The sequence below is a fragment of the Bombina bombina genome, chromosome 4 (assembly GCF_027579735.1).
Source record: "Bombina bombina isolate aBomBom1 chromosome 4, aBomBom1.pri, whole genome shotgun sequence".
In the NCBI taxonomy this organism is placed as follows: domain Eukaryota; kingdom Metazoa; phylum Chordata; class Amphibia; order Anura; family Bombinatoridae; genus Bombina; species Bombina bombina.
This window is the reverse complement of record NC_069502.1, coordinates 123602902-123625059: the sequence shown is the minus strand read 5'-3', so window position 1 is coordinate 123625059 and position 22158 is coordinate 123602902. Positions and strand designations below refer to the sequence as shown.

The 22158-nt window shown below is 41.3% G+C and overlaps 1 protein-coding gene across 1 annotated transcript in view; it reads right to left on the bottom strand.

The window, feature by feature from the left end:
* Positions 1 to 22158, bottom strand: part of ITSN2 (intersectin 2) — a 337021-nt gene that overhangs the window by 118807 nt on the left and 196056 nt on the right. The window contains exon 19 of the mRNA XM_053709622.1: positions 14494 to 14685. Within this exon, the coding sequence (XP_053565597.1) occupies positions 14494 to 14685 (192 nt within the window). The remainder of the gene's footprint in view (positions 1 to 14493; positions 14686 to 22158) is intronic.

Genomic DNA, 22158 nt, shown 5'->3' with positions numbered 1-22158 from the left:
GTGCTGGATCTACCAAAGCTAAGTGTATCTGCTGTAAACTTTTGGTAGCTATTCCTCCAGCTGTTTGTATTGATTGTCATGACAAACTTGTTAAAGCAGATAATATTTCCTTTAGTAAAGTACCATTGCCTGTTGCAGTTCCTTCAACATCTAAGGTGCAGAATGTTCCTGATAATATAAGAGATTTTGTTTCAGAATCCATAAAGAAGGCTATGTCTGTTATTTCTCCTTCTAGTAAACGTAAAAAATCTTTTAAAACTTCTCTCCCTACAGATGAATTTTTAAATGAACATCATCATTCTGATTCTGATGACTCTTCTGGTTCAGAGGATTCTGTCTCAGAGGTTGATGCTGATAAATCTTCATATTTATTTAAAATGGAATTTATTCGTTCTTTACTTAAAGAAGTACTAATTGCTTTAGAAATAGAGGATTCTGGTCCTCTTGATACTAATTCTAAACGTTTGGATAAGGTATTTAAAGCTCCTGTGGTTATTCCAGAAGTTTTTCCTGTTCCTAATGCTATTTCTGCAGTAATTTCCAAAGAATGGGATAAATTGGGTAATTCATTTACTCCTTCTAAACGTTTTAAGCGATTATATCCTGTGCCGTCTGACAGATTAGATTTTGGGACAAAATCCCTAAAGTTGATGGGGCTATTTCTACCCTTGCTAAACGTACTACTATTCCTACATCAGATGGTACTTCGTTTAAGGATCCTTTAGATAGGAAAATTGAATCCTTTCTAAGAAAAGCTTATCTGTGTTCAGGTAATCTTCTTAGACCTGCTATATCTTTGGCTGATGTTGCTGCAGCTTCAACTTTCTGGTTGGAAACTTTAGCGCAACAAGTAACACATCATGATTCTCATGATATTATTATTCTTCTACAGCATGCTAATAATTTTATCTGTGATGCCATTTTTGATATTATCAGAGTTGATGTCAGGTTTATGTCTCTAGCTATTTTAGCTAGAAGAGCTTTATGGCTTAAAACTTGGAATGCTGATATGGCTTCTAAATCTACTTTACTTTCCATTTCTTTCCAGGGTAACAAATTATTTGGTTCTCAGTTGGATTCCATTATTTCAACTGTTACTGGTGGGAAAGGAACTTTTTTACCACAGGATAAAAAATCTAAAGGTAAAAGCAGGGCTAATAATCGTTTTCGTTCCTTTCGTTTCAACAAAGAACAAAAGCCTGATCCTTCATCCTCAGGAGCAGTTTCAGTTTGGAAACCATCTCCAGTCTGGAATAAATCCAAGCCAGCTAGAAAGGCAAAGCCTGCTTCTAAGTCCACATGAAGGTGCGGCCCTCATTCCAGCTCAGCTGGTAGGGGGCAGGTTACGTTTTTTCAAGGAAATTTGGATCAATTCTGTTCACAATCTTTGAATTCAGAGCATTGTTTCAGAAGGGTACAGAATTGGTTTCAAGATGAGACCTCCTGCAAAGAGATTTTTTCTTTCCCGTGTACCAGTAAATCCAGTAAAAGCTCAAGCATTTCTGAAATGTGTTTCAGATCTAGAGTTGACTGGAGTAATTATGCCGGTTCCAGTTCCGGAAAAGGGGATGGGGTTTTATTCAAATCTCTTCATTGTACCAAAGAAGGAGAATTCCTTCAGACCAGTTCTGGATCTAAAAATATTGAATCGTTATGTAAGAATACCAACGTTCAAGATGGTAACTGTAAGGACTATCTTGCCTTTTGTTCAGCAAGGGAATTATATGTCCACAATAGATTTACAGGATGCATATCTGCATATTCCGATTCATCCAGATCATTATCAGTTCCTGAGATTCTCTTTTCTGGACAAGCATTACCAGTTTGTGGCTCTGCCGTTTGGCCTAGCTACAGCTCCAAGAATTTTTACAAAGGTTCTCGGTGCCCTTCTGTCTGTAATCAGAGAACAGGGTATTGTGGTATTTTCTTATTTGGACGATATCTTGGTACTTGCTCAGTCTTTACATTTAGCAGAATCTCATACGAATCGACTTGTGTTGTTTCTTCAAGATCATGGTTGGAGGATCAATTTACCAAAAAGTTCTTTGATTCCTCAGACAAGGGTAACCTTTCTGGGTTTCCAGATGGATTCAGTGTCCATGACTCTGTCTTTAACAGACAAGAGACGTCTAAAATTGATTGCAGCTTGTCGAAACCTTCAGTCACAATCATTCCCTTCGGTAGCCTTATGCATGGAAATTCTAGGTCTTATGACTGCTGCATCGGACGCGATCCCCTTTGCTCGTTTTCACATGCGACCTCTTCAGCTCTGTATGCTGAAGCAATGGTGCAAGGATTACACAAAGATATCTCAATTAATATCTTTAAAACCGATTGTTCGACACTCTCTAACATGGTGGACAGATCACCATCGTTTAATTCAGGGGGCTTCTTTTGTGCTTCCGACCTGGACTGTAATTTCAACAGATGCAAGTCTCACAGGTTGGGGAGCTGTGTGGGGATCTCTGACGGCACAAGGAGTTTGGGAATCTCAGGAGGTAAGATTACCAATCAATATTTTGGAACTCCGTGCAATTTTCAGAGCTCTTCAGTTTTGGCCTCTTCTGAAGAGAGAATCGTTCATTTGTTTTCAAACAGACAATGTCACAACTGTGGCATACATCAATCATCAAGGAGGGACTCACAGTCCTCTGGCTATGAAAGAAGTATCTCGAATTTTGGTTTGGGCGGAATCCAGCTCCTGTCTAATCTCTGCGGTTCATATCCCAGGTATAGACAATTGGGAAGCGGTTTATCTCAGTCGCCAAACGTTGCATCCGGGCGAATGGTCTCTTCACCCAGAGGTATTTCTTCAGATTGTTCAAATGTGGGAACTTCCAGAAATAGATCTGATGGCGTCCCATCTAAACAAGAAACTTCCCAGGTATCTGTCCAGATCCCGGGATCCTCAGGCGGAGGCAGTGGATGCATTATCACTTCCTTGGAAGTATCATCATGCCTATATCTTTCCGCCTCTAGTTCTTCTTCCAAGAGTAATCTCCAAGATTCTGAAGGAATGCTCGTTTGTTCTGCTGGTAGCTCCGGCATGGCCTCACAGGTTTTGGTATGCGGATCTTGTCCGGATGGCCTCTTGCCAACCGTGGACTCTTCCGTTAAGACCAGACCTTCTGTCACAAGGTCCTTTTTTCCATCAGGATCTGAAATCCTTAAATTTAATGGTATGGAGATTGAATGCTTGATTCTTGGTCAAAGAGGTTTCTCTGACTCTGTGATTAATACTATGTTACAGGCTCGTAAATCTGTATCTCGAGAGATATATTATAGAGTCTGGAAGACTTATATTTCTTGGTGTCTTTCTCATCATTTTTCTTGGCATTCTTTTAGAATACCGAGAATTTTACAGTTTCTTCAGGATGGTTTAGATAAGGGTTTGTTCGCAAGTTCTTTGAAAGGACAAATCTCTGCTCTTTCTGTTCTTTTTCACAGAAAGATTGCTATTCTTCCTGATATTCATTGTTTTGTACAAGCTTTGGTTCGTATAAAACCTGTTATTAAGTCAATTTCTCCTCCTTGGAGTTTGAATTTGGTTTTGGGAGCTCTTCAAGCTCCTCCGTTTGAACCTATGCATTCATTGGACATTAAATTACTTTCTTGGAAAGTTTTGTTCCTTTTGGCCATCTCTTCTGCCAGAAGAGTTTCTGAATTATCTGCTCTTTCTTGTGAGTCTCCTTTTCTGATTTTTCATCAGGATAAGGCGGTGTTGCGAACTTCTTTTGAATTTTTACCTAAAGTTGTGAATTCCAACAACATTAGTAGAGAAATTGTGGTTCCTTCATTATGTCCTAATCCTAAGAATTCTAAGGAGAAATCGTTGCATTCTTTGGATGTTGTTAGAGCTTTGAAATATTATGTTGAAGCTAGGAAATCTTTCCGTAAGACTTCTAGTTTATTTGTTATCTTTTCCGGTTCTAGAAAAGGCCAGAAAGCTTCTGCCATTTCTTTGGCATCTTGGTTGAAATCTTTAATTCATCTTGCCTATGTTGAGTCGGGTAAAACTCCGCCTCAAAGAATTACAGCTCATTCTACTAGGTCAGTTTCTACTTCCTGGGCGTTTAGGAATGAAGTTTCGGTTGACCAGATTTGCAAAGCAGCAACTTGGTCCTCTTTGCATACTTTTACTAAATTCTACCATTTTGATGTATTTTCTTCTTTTGAAGCAGTTTTTGGTAGAAAAGTACTTCAGGCAGCGGTTTCAGTTTGAATCTTCTGCTTATGTTTTTCGTTAAACTTTATTTTTGGGTGTGGATTATTTTCAGCAGGAATTGGCTGTCTTTATTTTATCCCTCCCTCTCTAGTGACTCTTGTGTGGAAAGATCCACATCTTGGGTAGTCATTATCCCATACGTCACTAGCTCATGGACTCTTGCTAATTACATGAAAGAAAACATAATTTATGTAAGAACTTACCTGATAAATTAATTTCTTTCATATTAGCAAGAGTCCATGAGGCCCGCCCTTTTTTTGTGGTGGTTATGATTTTTGTATAAAGCACAATTATTCCAATTCCTTATTTTATATGCTTTCGCACTTTTTTATCACCCCACTTCTTGGCTATTCGTTAAACTGAATTGTGGGTGTGGTGAGGGGTGTATTTATAGGCATTTTGAGGTTTGGGAAACTTTGCCCCTCCTGGTAGGAATGTATATCCCATACGTCACTAGCTCATGGACTCTTGCTAATATGAAAGAAATGAATTTATCAGGTAAGTTCTTACATAAATTATGTTTTTTTGCAGGTATTAGGTTTTTTTTAGCCAGCTCAGCCCCATTGTATCCTATGGGGAAATCGTGTACGAGCACGTTTTTCCAGCTTACCGCTACCGTAAGCAACGCTGGTATTGAGGTGAGAAGTGGAGCTAAATTTTGCTCAACGCTCACTTTTCTGAGGCTAATGCAGTCATTCAGAAAACTCGTAATACCAGCGTTGTTTAAAGTAAGCGCTGGAAAAAAAAGGAGCGTTAGCCCCGCAAGTTTTTACCGACAAAACTCGTAATCTAGCCGAGTGTTTGCTTTTAAAGGCACATTAAACTCAAAACATACATCAGCAATCAAGCACTTACCTAAAAAAAAATATTTTAAAATAACTTAAAGGGACATTAAACCCAATTTTTTTCTTTCATGATTTAGATTGAGAACACCATTTTAAACAACTTTCTAATTTACTTCAATTATCTAATTTGCTTCATTCTCTTGATATTCTTTCCTGAAAAGTATATCTAGATAGGCTCAGTAGCTTTTGATTGGTAGCTGCACATAGATGCCTCATGTGATTGGCTCACCAATGTGCATTGTTATTTCTTTAACAAAGGATATCTAAAGATTGCAGCAAATTAGATAATAGAAGTAAATTGGAATGTTGTTTAAAATTGTATTCTCTATCTGAATCATGAATGAGAATTTTGGGGATTAATGGCCCTTTAACACTGTCATTTAATTGGCTCATTTTGAAAAGTTTTATAACTCAAAAAGCACCTCTTGGAATTGTCTCCAATAAAGGACAGACGTGAATGAGCTTGCACTCACTAAACTTAACTTGCACTCACTAAACTTAACTTGCACTCACTAAACTTAACTTGCACTCACTAAACTTAACTTGCACTCACTAAACTTAACTTGCACTCACTCAGGACAGACGTAAATGAGCTTGCACTCACTCAGGACAGACATAAATGAGCTTGCACTCACTAACCTTAACTTGCCCTCACTAAAATGAGCTTGCACTCACTCAGGACAGACATAAATGAGCTTGCACTCAGGACAGACGTAAATGAGCTGGCACTCACTCAGGACAGACGTAAATGAGCTTGCACTCACTCAGGACAGACGTAAATGAGCTTGCACTCACTCAGGACAGACGTAAATGAGCTTGCACTCACTCAGGACAGACGTAAATGAGCTTGCACTCACTCAGGACAGATATAAATGAGCTTGCACTCACTCAGGACAGACATAAATGAGCTTGCACTTACTCAGGACAGATGTAAATGAACTTGCACTCACTCAGGACAGACGTAAATGAGCTTGCACTCACTCAGGACAGACGTAAATGAGCTTGTACTCACTCAGGACAGACGTAAATGAGATTGCACTCACTCAGGACAGACGTAAATGAGCTTGCACTCACTAAAATGAGCTTGCATTCACTCAGGACAGATGTAAATGAGCTTGTACTCACTCAGGACAGATGTAAATGAGCTTGTACTGACTCAGGACAGACGTAAATGAGATTGCACTCACTCAAGACAGATGTAAATGAGCTTGCACTCACTGAAGACAGATGTAAATGAGATTGCACTCACTGAAGACAGACGTAAATGAGCTTGTACTCACTCAGGACAGACGTAAATGAGCTTGCACTCACTCAGGACAGATGTAAATGAGCTTGCACTCACTCAGGACAGATGTAAATGAGCTTGCACTCACTCAGGACAGACGTAAATGAGCTTGCACTCACTCAGGACAGACGTAAATGAGCTTGCACTCACTCAGGACAGATGTAAATGAGCTTGCACTCACTCAGGACAGATGTAAATGAGCTTGCACTCACTCAGGACAGACGTAAATGAGCTTGCACTCACTCAGGACAGACGTAAATGAGCTTGCACTCACTCAGGACAGACGTAAATGAGATTGCACTCACTCAGGACAGACGTAAATGAACTTGCACTCACTCAGGACAGACGTAAATGAGCTTGCACTCCCTCAGGATAGACGTAAATGAGCTTGCACTCACTCAGGACAGATGTAAATGAGATTGCACTCACTCAGGACAGACGTAAATGAGCTTGCACTCACTCAGGACAGATGTAAATGAGCTTGTACTCACTCAGGACAGACGTAAATGAGATTGCACTCACTCAGGACAGACGTAAATGAACTTGCACTCACTCAGGACAGACGTAAATGAGCTTGCACTCCCTCAGGATAGACGTAAATGAGCTTGCACTCACTCAGGACAGATGTAAATGAGATTGCACTCACTCAGGACAGACGTAAATGAGCTTGCACTCACTCAGGACAGACGTAAATGAGCTTGCACTTACTCAGGACAGATGTAAATGAGCTTGCACTCACTCAGGACAGACGTAAATGAGCTTGCACTCACTCAGGACAGATGTAAATAAGCTTGCACTCACTCAGGACAGACTTAAATGAGCTTGCACTCACTCAGGACAGACGTAAATAAGCTTGCACTCACTCAGGACAGACGTAAATAAGCTTGCACTCACTCAGGACAGACGTAAATGAGCTTGCACTCACTCAGGACAGACGTAAATGAGCTTGCACTCACTCAGGACAGACGTAAATGAGATGCACTTACTCAGGACAGAAGTAAATAAGCTTGCACTCACTCAGGACAGACTTAAATGAGCTTGCACTTACTCAGGACAGAAGTAAATAAGCTTGCACTCACTCAGGACAGACGTAAATGAGATTGCACTCACTCAGGACAGATGTAAATAAGCTTGCACTCACTCAGGACAGACGTAAATGAGCTTGCACTCCCTCAGGACAGACGTAAATGAGCTTGCACTCACTCAGGACAGACGTAAATGAGCTTGCACTCCCTCAGGACAGACGTAAATGAGCTTGCACTCCCTCAGGAAAGATGTAAATGAGCTTGCACTCACTCAGGACAGACGTAAATGAGCTTGCTCTCACTCAGGACAGACATAAATGAGCTTGCACTCACTCAGGATAGACGTAAATGAGCTTGCACTCACTCAGGACAGATGTAAATGAACTTGCACTCAGGACAGACGTAAATGAGATTGTACTACCTCAGGACAGACTTAAATGAGCTTGCACTCACTCAGGACAGACGTAAATGAGATTGTACTCACTCAGGACAGACGTAAATGAGCTTGCACTCACTCAGGACAGACGTAAATAAGCTTGCACTCACTCAGGACAGACGTAAATGAGCTTGCACTCACTCAGGACAGACGTAAATGAGCTTGCACTCACTCAGGACAGACGTAAATGAGCTTGCACTCACTCAGGACAGACGTAAATGAGCTTGCACTCACTCAGGACAGATGTAAATGAGCTTGCACTCACTCAGGACAGACGTAAATGAGCTTGCACTCACTCAGGACAGACGTAAATGAGCTTGCACTCCCTCAGGACAGACGTAAATGAGCTTGCACTCCCTCAGGAAAGATGTAAATGAGCTTGCACTCACTCAGGACAGACGTAAATGAGCTTGCTCTCACTCAGGACAGACATAAATGAGCTTGCACTCACTCAGGATAGACGTAAATGAGCTTGCACTCACTCAGGACAGATGTAAATGAACTTGCACTCAGGACAGACGTAAATGAGATTGTACTACCTCAGGACAGACTTAAATGAGCTTGCACTCACTCAGGACAGACGTAAATGAGATTGTACTCACTCAGGACAGACGTAAATGAGCTTGCACTCACTCAGGACAGACGTAAATAAGCTTGCACTCACTCAGGACAGACGTAAATGAGCTTGCACTCACTCAGGACAGACGTAAATGAGCTTGCACTCACTCAGGACAGACGTAAATGAGCTTGCACTCACTCAGGACAGACGTAAATGAGCTTGCACTCACTCAGGACAGACGTAAATGAGCTTGCACTCACTCAGGACAGATGTAAATGAGCTTGCACTCACTCAGGACAGATGTAAATGAGCTTGCACTCACTCAGGACAGACGTAAATGAGCTTGCACTCACTCAGGACAGACGTAAATGAGCTTGCACTCACTCAGAACAGATGTAAATGAGCTTGTACTCACTCAGGACAGATGTAAATGAGCTTGCACTCACTCAGGACAGATGTAAATGAGCTTGCACTCACTCAGGACAGATGTAAATGAGCTTGCACTCCCTCAGGACAGACGTAAATGAGCTTGCACTCCCTCAGGAAAGATGTAAATGAGCTTGCACTCACTCAGGACAGACGTAAATGAGCTTGCTCTCACTCAGGACAGACATAAATGAGCTTGCACTCACTCAGGATAGACGTAAATGAGCTTGCACTCACTCAGGACAGATGTAAATGAACTTGCACTCAGGACAGACGTAAATGAGATTGTACTACCTCAGGACAGACTTAAATGAGCTTGCACTCACTCAGGACAGACGTAAATGAGATTGTACTCACTCAGGACAGACGTAAATGAGCTTGCACTCACTCAGGACAGACGTAAATGAGCTTGCACTCACTCAGGACAGACGTAAATGAGCTTGCACTCACTCAGGACAGACGTAAATGAGCTTGCACTCACTCAGGACAGACGTAAATGAGCTTGCACTCACTCAGGACAGACGTAAATGAGCTTGCACTCACTCAGGACAGATGTAAATGAGCTTGCACTCACTCAGGACAGACGTAAATGAGCTTGCACTCACTCAGGATAGATGTAAATGAGCTTGCACTCACTCAGGACAGACGTAAATGAGCTTGCACTCACTCAGGACAGACGTAAATGAGCTTGCACTCACTCAGGACAGATGTAAATGGAGCTTGTACTCACTCAGGACAGATGTAAATGAGCTTGCACTCACTCAGGACAGATGTAAATGAGCTTGCACTCACACAGGACAGATGTAAATGGAGCTTGTACTCACTCAGGACAGATGTAAATGAGCTTGCACTCACTCAGGACAGATGTAAATGAGCTTGCACTCACACAGGACAGATGTAAATGAGCTTGTACTCACTCAGGACAGACGTAAATGAGCTTGCACTCACTCAGGACAGACGTCAATAAGCTTGCACTCACTCAGGAGAGATGTAAATGAGCTTGTACTCACTCAGGACAGACGTAAATGAGCTTGCACTCACTCAGGACAGACGTCAATAAGCTTGCACTCACTCAGGACAGACTTAAATAACCTTGCACTCACTCAGGACAGACGTAAATAAGCTTGCACTCACTCAGGACAGACGTAAATAAGCTTGCACTCACTCAGGACAGACGTAAATAAGCTTGCACTCACTCAGGACAGATGTAAATGAGATTGCACTCACTCAGGACAGACGTAAATAAGCTTGCACTCACTCAGGACAGACGTAAATAAGCTTGCACTCACTCAGGACAGATGTAAATGAGATTGCACTCACTCAGGACAGACGTAAATAAGCTTGCACTAACTCAGGACAGACGTAAGTATAATTAGGAACGCCAATCTCTCTGGGAGAAAGTGGATCAAGTGCACTTTTCAGGTATTTCATAGCAAAACTGGGCAAAATAAATAATAATTGTATATTGCAAAGTTGTTATATTTTCCTAATTTTATGGGGGTATCAAGTGTTGAGTTTAACGTCCCTTTAACGCTGCTTGCTCAATTAGCCAGACAAATCTATAAAAAATAAAAAAAAACTAAGATGGAGTCTGGATTAGGAGGTAACTCTGTTTTATTTTTGCTAAATTAGCATTTTACTTCTTGCAAAATGACAAAATTAATCTGTAACCTTCATGTCACCCTAGACAATGTTCTCTCACTGGGAAAACATCCGAACGTGACAATCCACATCATAAACACCTAACTTATAAACACAAAACATGTTTGTAAATCTCTAAACTTGCACCTGAAACCTAAGAAACGGTCAGATGCCCTCTTCTAGATATAACCATTATGACATCATGAGTCTAAACTCATGATAGGGTAGGTAGGTAGAAACCTCACATGAGTCAGGCTATTCTCCACCTCTGTCTGTAAACATATTCTTCCTCTCAACTTTTGTTAAAAAAAAAATTATGATACCCTATACCAGTGATTGGGAACGTTGGCACTCTAGATGTTTCAGAACTACATTTCCCAAGATACTTAGGCACTCTGAACTCCAGTGGAGCATCATGGGAAATGTAGTTCTGAAACAACTGGAGTACCAATGTTTGCCATCACTGCCATATATAATATACATTGTTTAACCCTATGTCATATGGGTGCAGGACTGGAACAGTGTTTCAGTGCTGTAAAATCGAAATCAGGCAAGTTCTCATTTAATTCTAAACTAGATGCAACAGAATTATATATACACAATACACACACACACATATATATATATATATATATAATGTAGAGAAAATAACTTATTGTGTAAACCATTTACAAATCTAGACAAGTCAGAAGACTTGCTCTTCTGACTTGTCTAGATTTGTAAATGGTTTACACAATGAGTTATTTTCTCTATATTTTGGATTTAGTGGAGGATTTTAAACTCACTTTTCGCCTCCCCATATTTTAAATTGCTGTTGTATATATATATATATATATATATATATATATATATATATATATATATATATAACACACAGAGAAAACCCAGCACTCACTTACAAGCTCTCAGCTAAGATTTAAAAGCATTTGCTTTTAAATCTTAGCTGAGAGCTTGTAAGTGAGTGCTGGGTTTTCTCTGTGTGTTGTATTAATTTGTTTTGTAATTTTCCCTATGGTACTTGCACCCAGACCTGTCTGGGGTTAACTGCTTGTGGCTCTGGGGACAGCACAGCTTCCTGTGAGTGCCAGTGGCACCCAGGGCTGAGCATGTTGCAGGGTCATGGGATGTGTACCCGGTCCGGTATGAGAGTGCAGTTCCCTTCCGTGTTTTGTATATGTCTAGGGTGGTTACATATTCCTGTGCACCCTTCCCTTGTTTTCAGTTTGTTTGGATTTGAAAGCTTATATTGTGTGGCTGTTTTAGGGTCCCAGGTGTTGGAAAGGACCTTGACGAGGTACCTGGGCTTGTCCCATTTGGCCAGATGCGGTAACTAACCTTTCCATTTTTGCTTTTAAATCTTAGCTGAGAGCTTGTAAGTGAGTGCTGGGTTTTCTCTGTGTGTTGTATTAATTTGTTTTGTAATTTTCCCTATGGTACTTGCACCCAGACCTGTCTGGGGTTAACTGCTTGTGGCTCTGGGGACAGCACAGCTTCCTGTGAGTGCCAGTGGCACCCAGGGCTGAGCATGTTGCAGGGTCATGGGATGTGTACCCGGTCCGGTATGAGAGTGCAGTTCCCTTCCGTGTTTTGTATATATATATATATATATATAGTCCAGAGGAATGAGAGCACTCACTGGATTTTAATAAAAAATAACTTTTATTGGAAAAGTTTAAAACAGATTTCCATGACATTTCGGTGCCCACTAGTAACTTTATCAAATGGAATCACCCAGCTTGAGAACAGATGGACAGTCCTGACTGGGTGTTAGAGATCTCAGTGTGTGCTATCATCATCAATGTTTTCTAGACCCCAATATTAAGATAGGATTACAGACACTATGTTATTACAGATTAAGTCCTAATGGATCTACACCCTGGACACAGTTGATCCCAGGGGTCTCAACAGCAAGATGGACTTTGGGCCATTTATTGGTTAATCTCTTGAACTTTCCAACGTGGGGATCAATATTGACTCTACGTAGTGGCTGTAATCCTATCTTAATATTGGGGTCTACTTTTGGAGCAGGTTCCTCTAATAAACATTGATGATGATGATAGCACACACTGAGATCTCTAACAGCCAGATAATGGACATATGTAGTTAACTGCACTTCATAACATTGTTGTGCTTACTTTCTCATCTCACCGTGTGCAGTATTATTGCATTGCTTGGTGTCTTTGTACACAAGTGTTTGCAAGCTTTTAAACTTTTTTTCTACAAGCAACACTTACATGCGCAATGCTCAATATGGTAATTAGCCATGTGTATACAAGACACACCCAGGATAGGTGTGAGCGTGACCGCTACCAATGATGAATGAGCAGAAAACTGGAAGGGGCGTGGCCTCACAAACACATGCAAGTCGAGTCACGGCGTTATCCTCAATTAAGACACACTAGAGGGTATATAAGGCTGCTTGTCAGGTAGATTTTACTCTGTCTCCCGGATGTAAGGACTGTCCATCTGTTCTCAAGCTGGGTGATTCCATTTGATAAAGGTGCTAGTGGGCACCGAAACATCATGGGACTCTGTTTTAAACTTTTCCAATAAAAGTTATTTTTTATTGAAATCCAGCGAGTGCCGTCATTCCTCTGGACTATTTATCTTTTTTGATTCAGCACCCTGGTATGTATTTACCCCGACTGGGGGTTGAGAGTGCTTATCCTTTACTTGGACTTTATATATATATTTAGATTGTAAGTTCCCACAGGAACAGAGCTCCCAATTCCCCCTGTATTTGTTTGTTAATTTTCTCTGGTGTCTCATATTGTTCTGTCCTTTTCTCTTTGTTATCCATGGACAAACGCTGTGGAATCTGTTGGCGCTTTATAAATAAAGAATAATAATAATATATATATATTTACTGTAACCTTGCATCACAGCACTGCAAGACAAGCAATCTTCTCATTTTAACACTACATTGACAACACTGAGCGCACCTACGTTTGTTAACGTTAAGTTCACAGCCTGTATAAAACTATGTGAAAAGAGAAATACCAGAGCTGCCATAATAAGCAATCTCTTACTTCTGTGACGTCACTGCCACAGGGGAGCACGGCTTGAAGACAGGAGCAGTGTGGTGCTGGTGCATTAAGCCTAGAGCTGTGCACAGGAGTAAGAACATGCAATAAAAAACAGATGATGCTAAACTGGATTAGAAGCAGAGCCTCAAAAAGTGAGGCATGTAAACTTCTGTAGAGATGGAACAATGGTTAAAATAAAAAAAGCAAAGATCGCCCTCTAGTGGATTAAATAAGGACTGTAGTTACAGAGAGCCTGACATGAAACCCAAATGATTTATTTTATGATTCAGAGAGCATGTAAACAATTTTCCAAATTACTTCTATTATCTAATTTGTTTTGCTTTCTTGGTATTCTTTATTAAAAAGTATATCTAGGTAGGCTCAAGGAGCTGCTGATTGGTGACAGCACATATACACTTCATATTACTGGCTCAGCCATGTGCATTGCTGTTTCTTCATCAATGGATACCAAGAGAATGAAGCAATTTAGGAAACAGAAGTAAAATTGAAAGTTGTTTGAAAATGATATTATATATATCTGAATCATGAAAGAAAAAATGTGTTTCACGTACCTTTAACTAGTGTCAGACCCTGCATTTGCTCTTGAGATTAAGGGACAGAGTAAGGGACAGAGTGAGTGACAGACATTGTACAATCTTTTTATCTGACCCTAATATACAAGAATGGAGAATTCTGTATATACATTGTACTGATTTTAGAGGCGGTGTAAGGTGAATCTTGTAGAGAAGGTGAGAACTCACGTACTGAATGTGCCAGTAACCATAAAAGGAACGGAAAGTGGTTAGAAATGTTCTCCCTGTCTACAAGTGGGTGGCGTAACATTAAACTAATGGTTTAGAAACCTCTCCCGCTTCACATGCTGTGACAATAAGTGTGAGAAAAATGCTTTCTCACAATAGTTTAATTGTTTCTGTAGCTTATAAGAAATGAAAACATTAGGAAGCAATTAACAAACAATGCAGGTTACAAGCTTTTCTAGGTGGACTAGTGGCGTCTGTACTTACACTGCTGACTGGGGTCACATTCGGTTGTCATCTTGACATAGTTGGATGGAAAGAGGCCAGTCATCCCATTGAGTTCTCCTTGCCACCAATCTACATCGTCCTTGTTTAAGACGTTGATAAATTGGCCTTTGCTAAAGCGGAGTTCGTCCTCATTATTTGCAATGTAATCGTACATTGCTATTACCTGACACACTAAAAGAAAAAAAAAAAATCATATTACCAAAAAGGAGTATCCTATGTCTCAAGATACAATTCTGTGAATAAAGGCAAAATACACATTAGTAGGTATATCATCAGCTATGAGGCTGATCGGATTATCACTTCACTATTAATCAGTTGCTCAGTATTATTAATTAGTGTAGTCATAGTGAAAGTCAGGTGGGTAACCGGGATACAGGTCTTTATATTGACTTGAAAGCTTATTATGGTGGTCACTTGGATAATGCCCAGTGTTTGAGACCCCTATGTCCTTGCGGTGTTTCTCTACAGGCGCTTCTACAATCATATATTATAATCTACAGTAATATATTCTTTTATAATAATATTATGCTATACTTATTATAAACTGAGGAGATAGAAGTTAGACACCAATAAAAAAAACTAGTAAGCAGTGTTCTCCCTAAGACCTTTTTTTCCCCACTCAAAATCATGACAGTTTAATTTTTAAATTATCTACAAGAATGTCCGTAGTCTTTGAGAAATTTGGAACATTTTAACTGGAATAGAAAATACCCTATAGCGGTTACATTTTTAAGGTTTCTGAAAGTGTAAAGTGATTCTCGAATCCCACCATTTACATTAAAACAATATAAACCAGGGGGCGGAGACAGCTTCTGAAGTGGCAGGACACGTCTCTGTGAAGCTCCTCTCTTCAGTTCATTCTTTTGGGCTATCTTTCCAAATATATATCCCTGACATGATATAATTTATATATTCTGAAGCAAACTAACTCTGCACATACTGAACAAAATACACAGGAGTGGATTTATCGACTGCTTCCTGACCTATGCTCTTCAGAAGCGTCGCCTACACCTGCCAGCATTTGGATCATGGAGGTTAATCCGTAATACACAACTTGAGCTGTCGCACATATCCTTCCCTGGATTACTAGGCTACCAAATATTGAGTTGAGCTTCTCTGCAATCTCCTAAATTTACAGCACTCTACTTGAAGAGATCAGGCAACGCTGACTGAATTGCTAAAATGGCGACGGTGGTAAATTGGGAGGAGAAAGTGAAACTCGCGCTTAAATTGTGTTTCCAGAGATTCGAACTAACAACTGAGATTACCTCTTTATTAATAGGGACTAAACAAAAATATGACTACTCAAGTGTTAATGGACTCAGAGTGTCAAATATTTCGAACTACTGTAACGGCCTCCGAGACAATGTCAAACCAGCTCACTACACAGAGCCCTTATTCATACTGGAGAAGGTGCTTGCTGTGGGAAGCATCCAGCTTGGAGTGATCTACCCGGCTTACATGAGGATATTAGTGAGAAGCGTGCCCATAAGACTGAAGTTACTGATGTAAAGAAAGGAAAATATATCCTATAGACCGATTCCCTTAAACTACTATTTTAGATGCTTGTTGAAACATTCCTAACAATATTCCCTTCCCCCCCTACATATGTCCACATATCTAATTTATATTTCTCTGAAGCCTAGATTTCTTTATGACATATGGCTATATATAAATATAAATATTCTGAGGTTCCTTAATTGAGATCCATAAGTGGCCCCCTATGATACATAATTTCCCTCTATTACATTGATTACCAGGTGGTCCAAACACCACATTGAGGGTATATAGTTTAGATGACAGGAGTAAGGCAATCTAATAATATAGGCATTTTGGAGATGAATCTGTAATGTGTCTTTACTTTGTTTTGTTCCTCTACACTGGCTGTATTCTGAGACAAATTATGCTAATTTCTTAGACCTTGAAGACCACTTCTTTCAGGTTGCATTTTAACAGTTTTTCACCACTAGAGGGTGTTAGTTCACGTATTTCCTATAGATAACACTGTGCTCGTGCACGAGAAGTTATCTGGGAGCAGGCTGTGATTGGCTAGACTGAAAGTCTGTCAAAAGAACTGAAAAAAACAGAATTTATGCTTACCTGATAAATTACTTTCTCCAACGGTGTGTCCGGTCCACGGCGTCATCCTTACTTGTGGGAATATCTCTTCCCCAACAGGAAATGGCAAAGAGCCCAGCAAAAGCTGTCCATATAGTCCCTCCTAGGCTCCGCCCACCCCAGTCATTCGACCGACGGACAGGGGAAAAAAACAAAAAAAAAAAACAGGAGAAACTATAGGGTGCCGTGGTGACTGTAGTTAGAGAAAATAATTCATCAAACCTGATTAAAAAACCAGGGCGGGCCGTGGACCGGACACACCGTTGGAGAAAGTAATTTATCAGGTAAGCATAAATTCTGTTTTCTCCAACATTGGTGTGTCCGGTCCACGGCGTCATCCTTACTTGTGGGAACCAATACCAAAGCTTTAGGACACGGATGAAGGGAGGGAGCAAATCAGGTTACCTAAACAGAAGGCACCACGGCTTGCAAAACCTTTCTCCCAAAAATAGCCTCCGAAGAAGCAAAAGTATCAAATTTGTAAAATTTGGCAAAAGTGTGCAGGGAAGACCAAGTCGCTGCCTTACATATCTGATTAACAGAAGCCTCGTTCTTGAAGGCCCATGTGGAAGCCACAGCCCTAGTAGAGTGAGCTGTGATTCTTTCAGGAGGCTGCCGTCCGGCAGTCTCGTAAGCCAATCGGATGATGCTTTTAAGCCAAAAGGAAAGAGAGGTAGAAGTCGCTTTTTGACCTCTCCTTTTACCAGAATAGACGACAAACAGAGAAGATGTTTGTCTGAACTCTTTTGTAGCTTCTAAATAGAATTTTAGAGCACGGACTACATCTAAATTGTGTAACAAACGTTCCTTCTTTGAAACTGGATTCGGACACAAAGAAGGTACAACTATCTCCTGGTTAATATTTTTGTTGGAAACAACCTTTGGAAGAAAACCAGGCTTAGTATGCAAAACAACCTTATCTGAATGGAACACCAGATAGGGCGGAGTACACTGCAGGGAAGATAACTCAGAAACTCTTCTAGCAGAAGAAATAGCAACCAAAAACAAAACTTTCCAAGATAACAACTTAATATCTATGGAATGTAAAGGTTCAAACGGAACCCCTTGGAGAACTGAAAGAACTAGATTTAGACTCCAGGGAGGAGTCAAAGGTCTGTAAACAGGCTTGATCCTAACCAGAGCCTGAACAAATGCTTGAACATCTGGCACAGCTGCCAGTCGTTTGTGTAACAAGACACATAAAGCAGAAATCTGTCCCTTTAGAGAACTCGCTGATAATCCCTTATCCAAACCTTCTTGTAGAAAGGAAAGGATCTTAGGAATTTTGATCTTATTCCATAAGAATCCCTTGGATTCACACCAGCAGATATATCTTTTCCATATTTTATGGTAAATTTTTCTAGTTACCGGTTTTCTGGCTTGAACCAGAGTATCTATCACGGAATCTGAAAACCCACGCTTTGATAGAATCAATCGTTCAATTTCCAAGCCGTCAGCTGGAGGGAGACTAGATTTGGATGTTCGAATGGACCCTGTACAAGAAGATCCTGTCTCAAAGGTAGCTTCCATGGTGGAACCGATGACATGTTCACCAGGTCTGCATACCAAGTCCTGCGTGGCCATGCAGGAGCTATCAAGATCACCGAGGCCCTCTCCTGCTTGATCCTGGCTACCAGCCTGGGAATGAGAGGAAACGGTGGAAACACATAAGCTAGGTTGAAGGTCCAAGGCGCTACTAGTGCATCCACTAGAGTCGCCTTGGGATCCCTGGATCTGGACCCGTAGCAAGGAACCTTGAAGTTCTGACGAGACGCCATCAGATCCATGTCTGGAATGCCCCATAATTGAGTTAACTGGGCAAAGATCTCCGGGTGGAGTTCCACTCCCCCGGATGGAATGTCTGACGACTCAGATAATCCGCCTCCCAGTTTTCCACTCCAGGGATGTGGATCGCAGATAGGTGGCAGGAGTGATCCTCCGCCCATTTTATTATTTTGGTCACTTCTCTCATTGCCAGGGAACTCCTTGTTCCCCCCTGATGATTGATATAAGCAACAGTCGTCATGTTGTCTGATTGGAATCTTATGAATCTGGCCTTTGCTAGTTGAGGCCAAGCCCTGAGAGCATTGAATATCGCTCTCAGTTCCAGAATGTTTATCGGGAGAAGAGACTCTTCCCGAAACCATAGTCCCTGAGCTTTCAGGGATTCCCAGACCGCGCCCCAGCCCACTAGACTGGCGTCGGTCGTGACGATGACCCACTCTGGTCTGCGGAAGCTCATTCCCTGGGACAGGTGGTCCAGGGTTAGCCACCAACGGAGTGAGTCTCTGGTCTTCTGATCTACTTGAATCACTGGAGACAAGTCTGTATAGTCCCCATTCCACTGTTTCAGCATGCACAGTTGTAATGGTCTTAGATGAATTCGTGCAAAAGGAAATATGTCCATTGCTGCAACCATCAATCCTACCACTTCCATGCACTGAGCTACGGAAGGACGTGGAATAGAATGAAGAACTTGACAAGCGTTTAGAAGTTTTGATTTTCTGACTTCTGTCAGGAAAATCCTCATTTCTAAAGAATCTATTATTGTTCCCAAGAAAGGAACTCTTGTCGACGGAGACAGGGAACTTTTTTCTATGTTCACCTTCCATCCGTGAGATCTGAGAAAGGCCAGAACGATGTCTGTGTGAGCCTTTGCCTTTGAAAGAGACGACGCTTGTATTAGAATGTCGTCCAAGTAAGGTACTACTGCAATGCCCCTTGGTCTTAGAACCGCTAGAAGGGACCCGAGTACCTTTGTGAAAATTCTTGGAGCAGTGGCTAACCCGGATGGGAGGGCCACAAACTGGTAATGTTTGTCCAGAAAGGCGAACTTTAGGAACTGATGATGATCTTTGTGGATAGGAATATGTAGATACGCATCCTTTAGATCCACTGTAGTCATAAATTGACCTTCCTGTATTGTAGGTAGAATCGTTCGAATGGTTTCCATTTTGAACGATGGTACTCTGAGAAATTTGTTTAGGATCTTTAAATCCAGAATTGGTCTGAAAGTTCCCTCTTTTTTGGGAACTACAAACAGATTTGAGTAAAATCCCATTCCTTGTTCCGCCGTTGGAACTGGGTGTATCACTCCCATTTTTAACAGGTCTTCTACACAATGTAAGAATGCCTGTCTCTTTATTTGGTTTGAGGATAAGTGAGACATGTGGAACCTTCCCCTTGGGGGTAGTTCCTTGAATTCCAGAAGATAACCCTGAGAAACTATTTCTAGTGCCCAGGGATCCTACACATCTCTTGCCCAAGCCTGAGCAAAGAGAGAGAGTCTGCCCCCTACTAGATCCGGTCCCGGATCGGGGGCTACTTCTTCATGCTGTTTTGTTAGCAGCAGCAGGCTTCTTGGCCTGCTTACCCTTGTTCCAGCCTTGCATCGGTTTCCAGGCTGGTTTGGTTTGTGAAGCATTACCCTCTTGTTTAGAGGACGCGGAGTTGGAGGCCGGTCCGTTCCTGAAATTGCGAAAGGAACGAAAATTAGACTTATTCTTGGCTTTGAAAGGCCTATCTTGTGGAAGGGCGTGGCCCTTTCCCCCAGTGATGTCTGAGATAATCTCTTTCACTTCTGGCCCAAAGAGAGTTTTACCCTTGAAGGGGATATTAAGCAATTTTGTCTTGGAAGATACATCTGCTGACCAAGACTTTAGCCAAAGCGCTCTGCGCGCCACAATTGCAAACCCTGAATTTTTCGCCGCTAATCTAGCTAATTGCAAAGCGGCATCTAAAATAAAAGAATTAGCCAACTTGAATGCGCGAACTCTGTCCATAACCTCCTCATACGGAGTCTCTCTACTGAGCGACTTTTCTAGTTCCTCGAACCAGAACCACGCTGCTGTAGTGACAGGAACAATGCATGAAATGGGTTGCAGGAGGTAACCTTGCTGTACAAAAATCTTTTTAAGCAAACCCTCCAATTTTTTATCCATAGGATCTTTGAAAGCACAATTATCCTCGATAGGAATAGTAGTGCGCTTGTTTAGAGTAGAAACTGCCCCCTCGACCTTAGGGACTGTCTGCCATAAGTTCTTTCTGGGGTCGACCATAGGAAATAATTTCTTAAATATAGGAGGGGGGACAAAAGGTATGCCGGGCTTCTCCCACTCCTTATTCACTATATCCGCCACCCGCTTGGGTATAGGAAAAGCGTCGGGGTGCACCGGAACCTCTAGGAACTTGTCCATCTTGCATAATTTTTCTGGAATGACCAGGTTGTCACAATCATCCAGAGTAGATAACACCTCCTTAAGCAGTGCACGGAGATGCTCTAATTTAAATTTAAATGTCACAACATCAGGTTCTGCCTGTTGAGAAATTCTACCTGAATCTGAAATTTCCCCATCTGACAAAACCTCCCTCATGGCCCCTTCAGATTGGTGTGAGGGTATGACAGAGCAATTATCATCAGCGCCCTCCTGCTCTACAGTGTTTAAAACAGAGCAATCGCGCGTTCTCTGATATGCAGGCATTTTGGATAAAATATTTAATATGGAGTTATCCATTACTGCCGTCAATTGTTGCATAGTAATAAGCATTGGCGCGCTAGAAGTACTAGGGGCCTCCTGCGTGGGCAGAACTGGCATAGACACAGAAGGAGATGATGTAGAACTATGTCTACTCCCTTCATCTGATGAATCATCTTGGGCAACTTTACTATCTGTGGCAGTACTGTCCTTACTTTGTTTGGACGCTATGGCACAATTATCACACAATTTTGAAGGGGGAGACACATTGATCTTCATACATATAGAACATAGCTTATCTGAAGGTGCAGACATGTTAAACAGGCTTAAACTTGTCAATAAAGTACAAAAACCGTTTAAAAACAAAAACTTTACTGTCTCTTTAAATTTTAAACAGTGCACACTTTATTACTGAATATGTGAAAAAATATGAAGGAATTGTTCAAAATTTACCAAATTTTCACCACAGTGTCTTAAAGCATTCAAAGTATTGCACACCAAATTTCAGAGCTTTAACCCTTAAAATAAAGAAACCGGAGCCGGTTACAGTTTTAACCCCTCTACAGTCCCAGCTACAGCCTTTGCTGCGACTTTACCAAACCCAGGGGGGAATACGATACCAAATGAAGCCTTCTAGGAACCTTTCCAACTACTTTCAGATCCACACACATGCATCTGCATGTCTTGCTCTCAAAAGTAACTGCGCAGTAATGGCGCGAAAATGAGGCTCAGCCTACAACTGGGAAGGCCCTTCCTGACTGGAAAGGTGTCTAACTCAGTGCCTGACGTTAAAAAAACGTTCCCCAAAGTTTATAAGTGTGAATTTCAAACATAAAGATGTATAAAATGCCCAAATAAAGCAATTGATTTTGCCCATAAAAGTGTCTACCAGTTTTATAGCCCATATTAAGCCCTTTATTCTGTTTGAGACTAAGAAAATGGCTTACCGGTCCCCATGAGGGGAAATGACAGCCTTCCAGCATTACACAGTCTTGTTAGAAATATGGCTAGTCATACCTTAAGCAGAAAAGTCTGCTAACTGTTTCCCCCA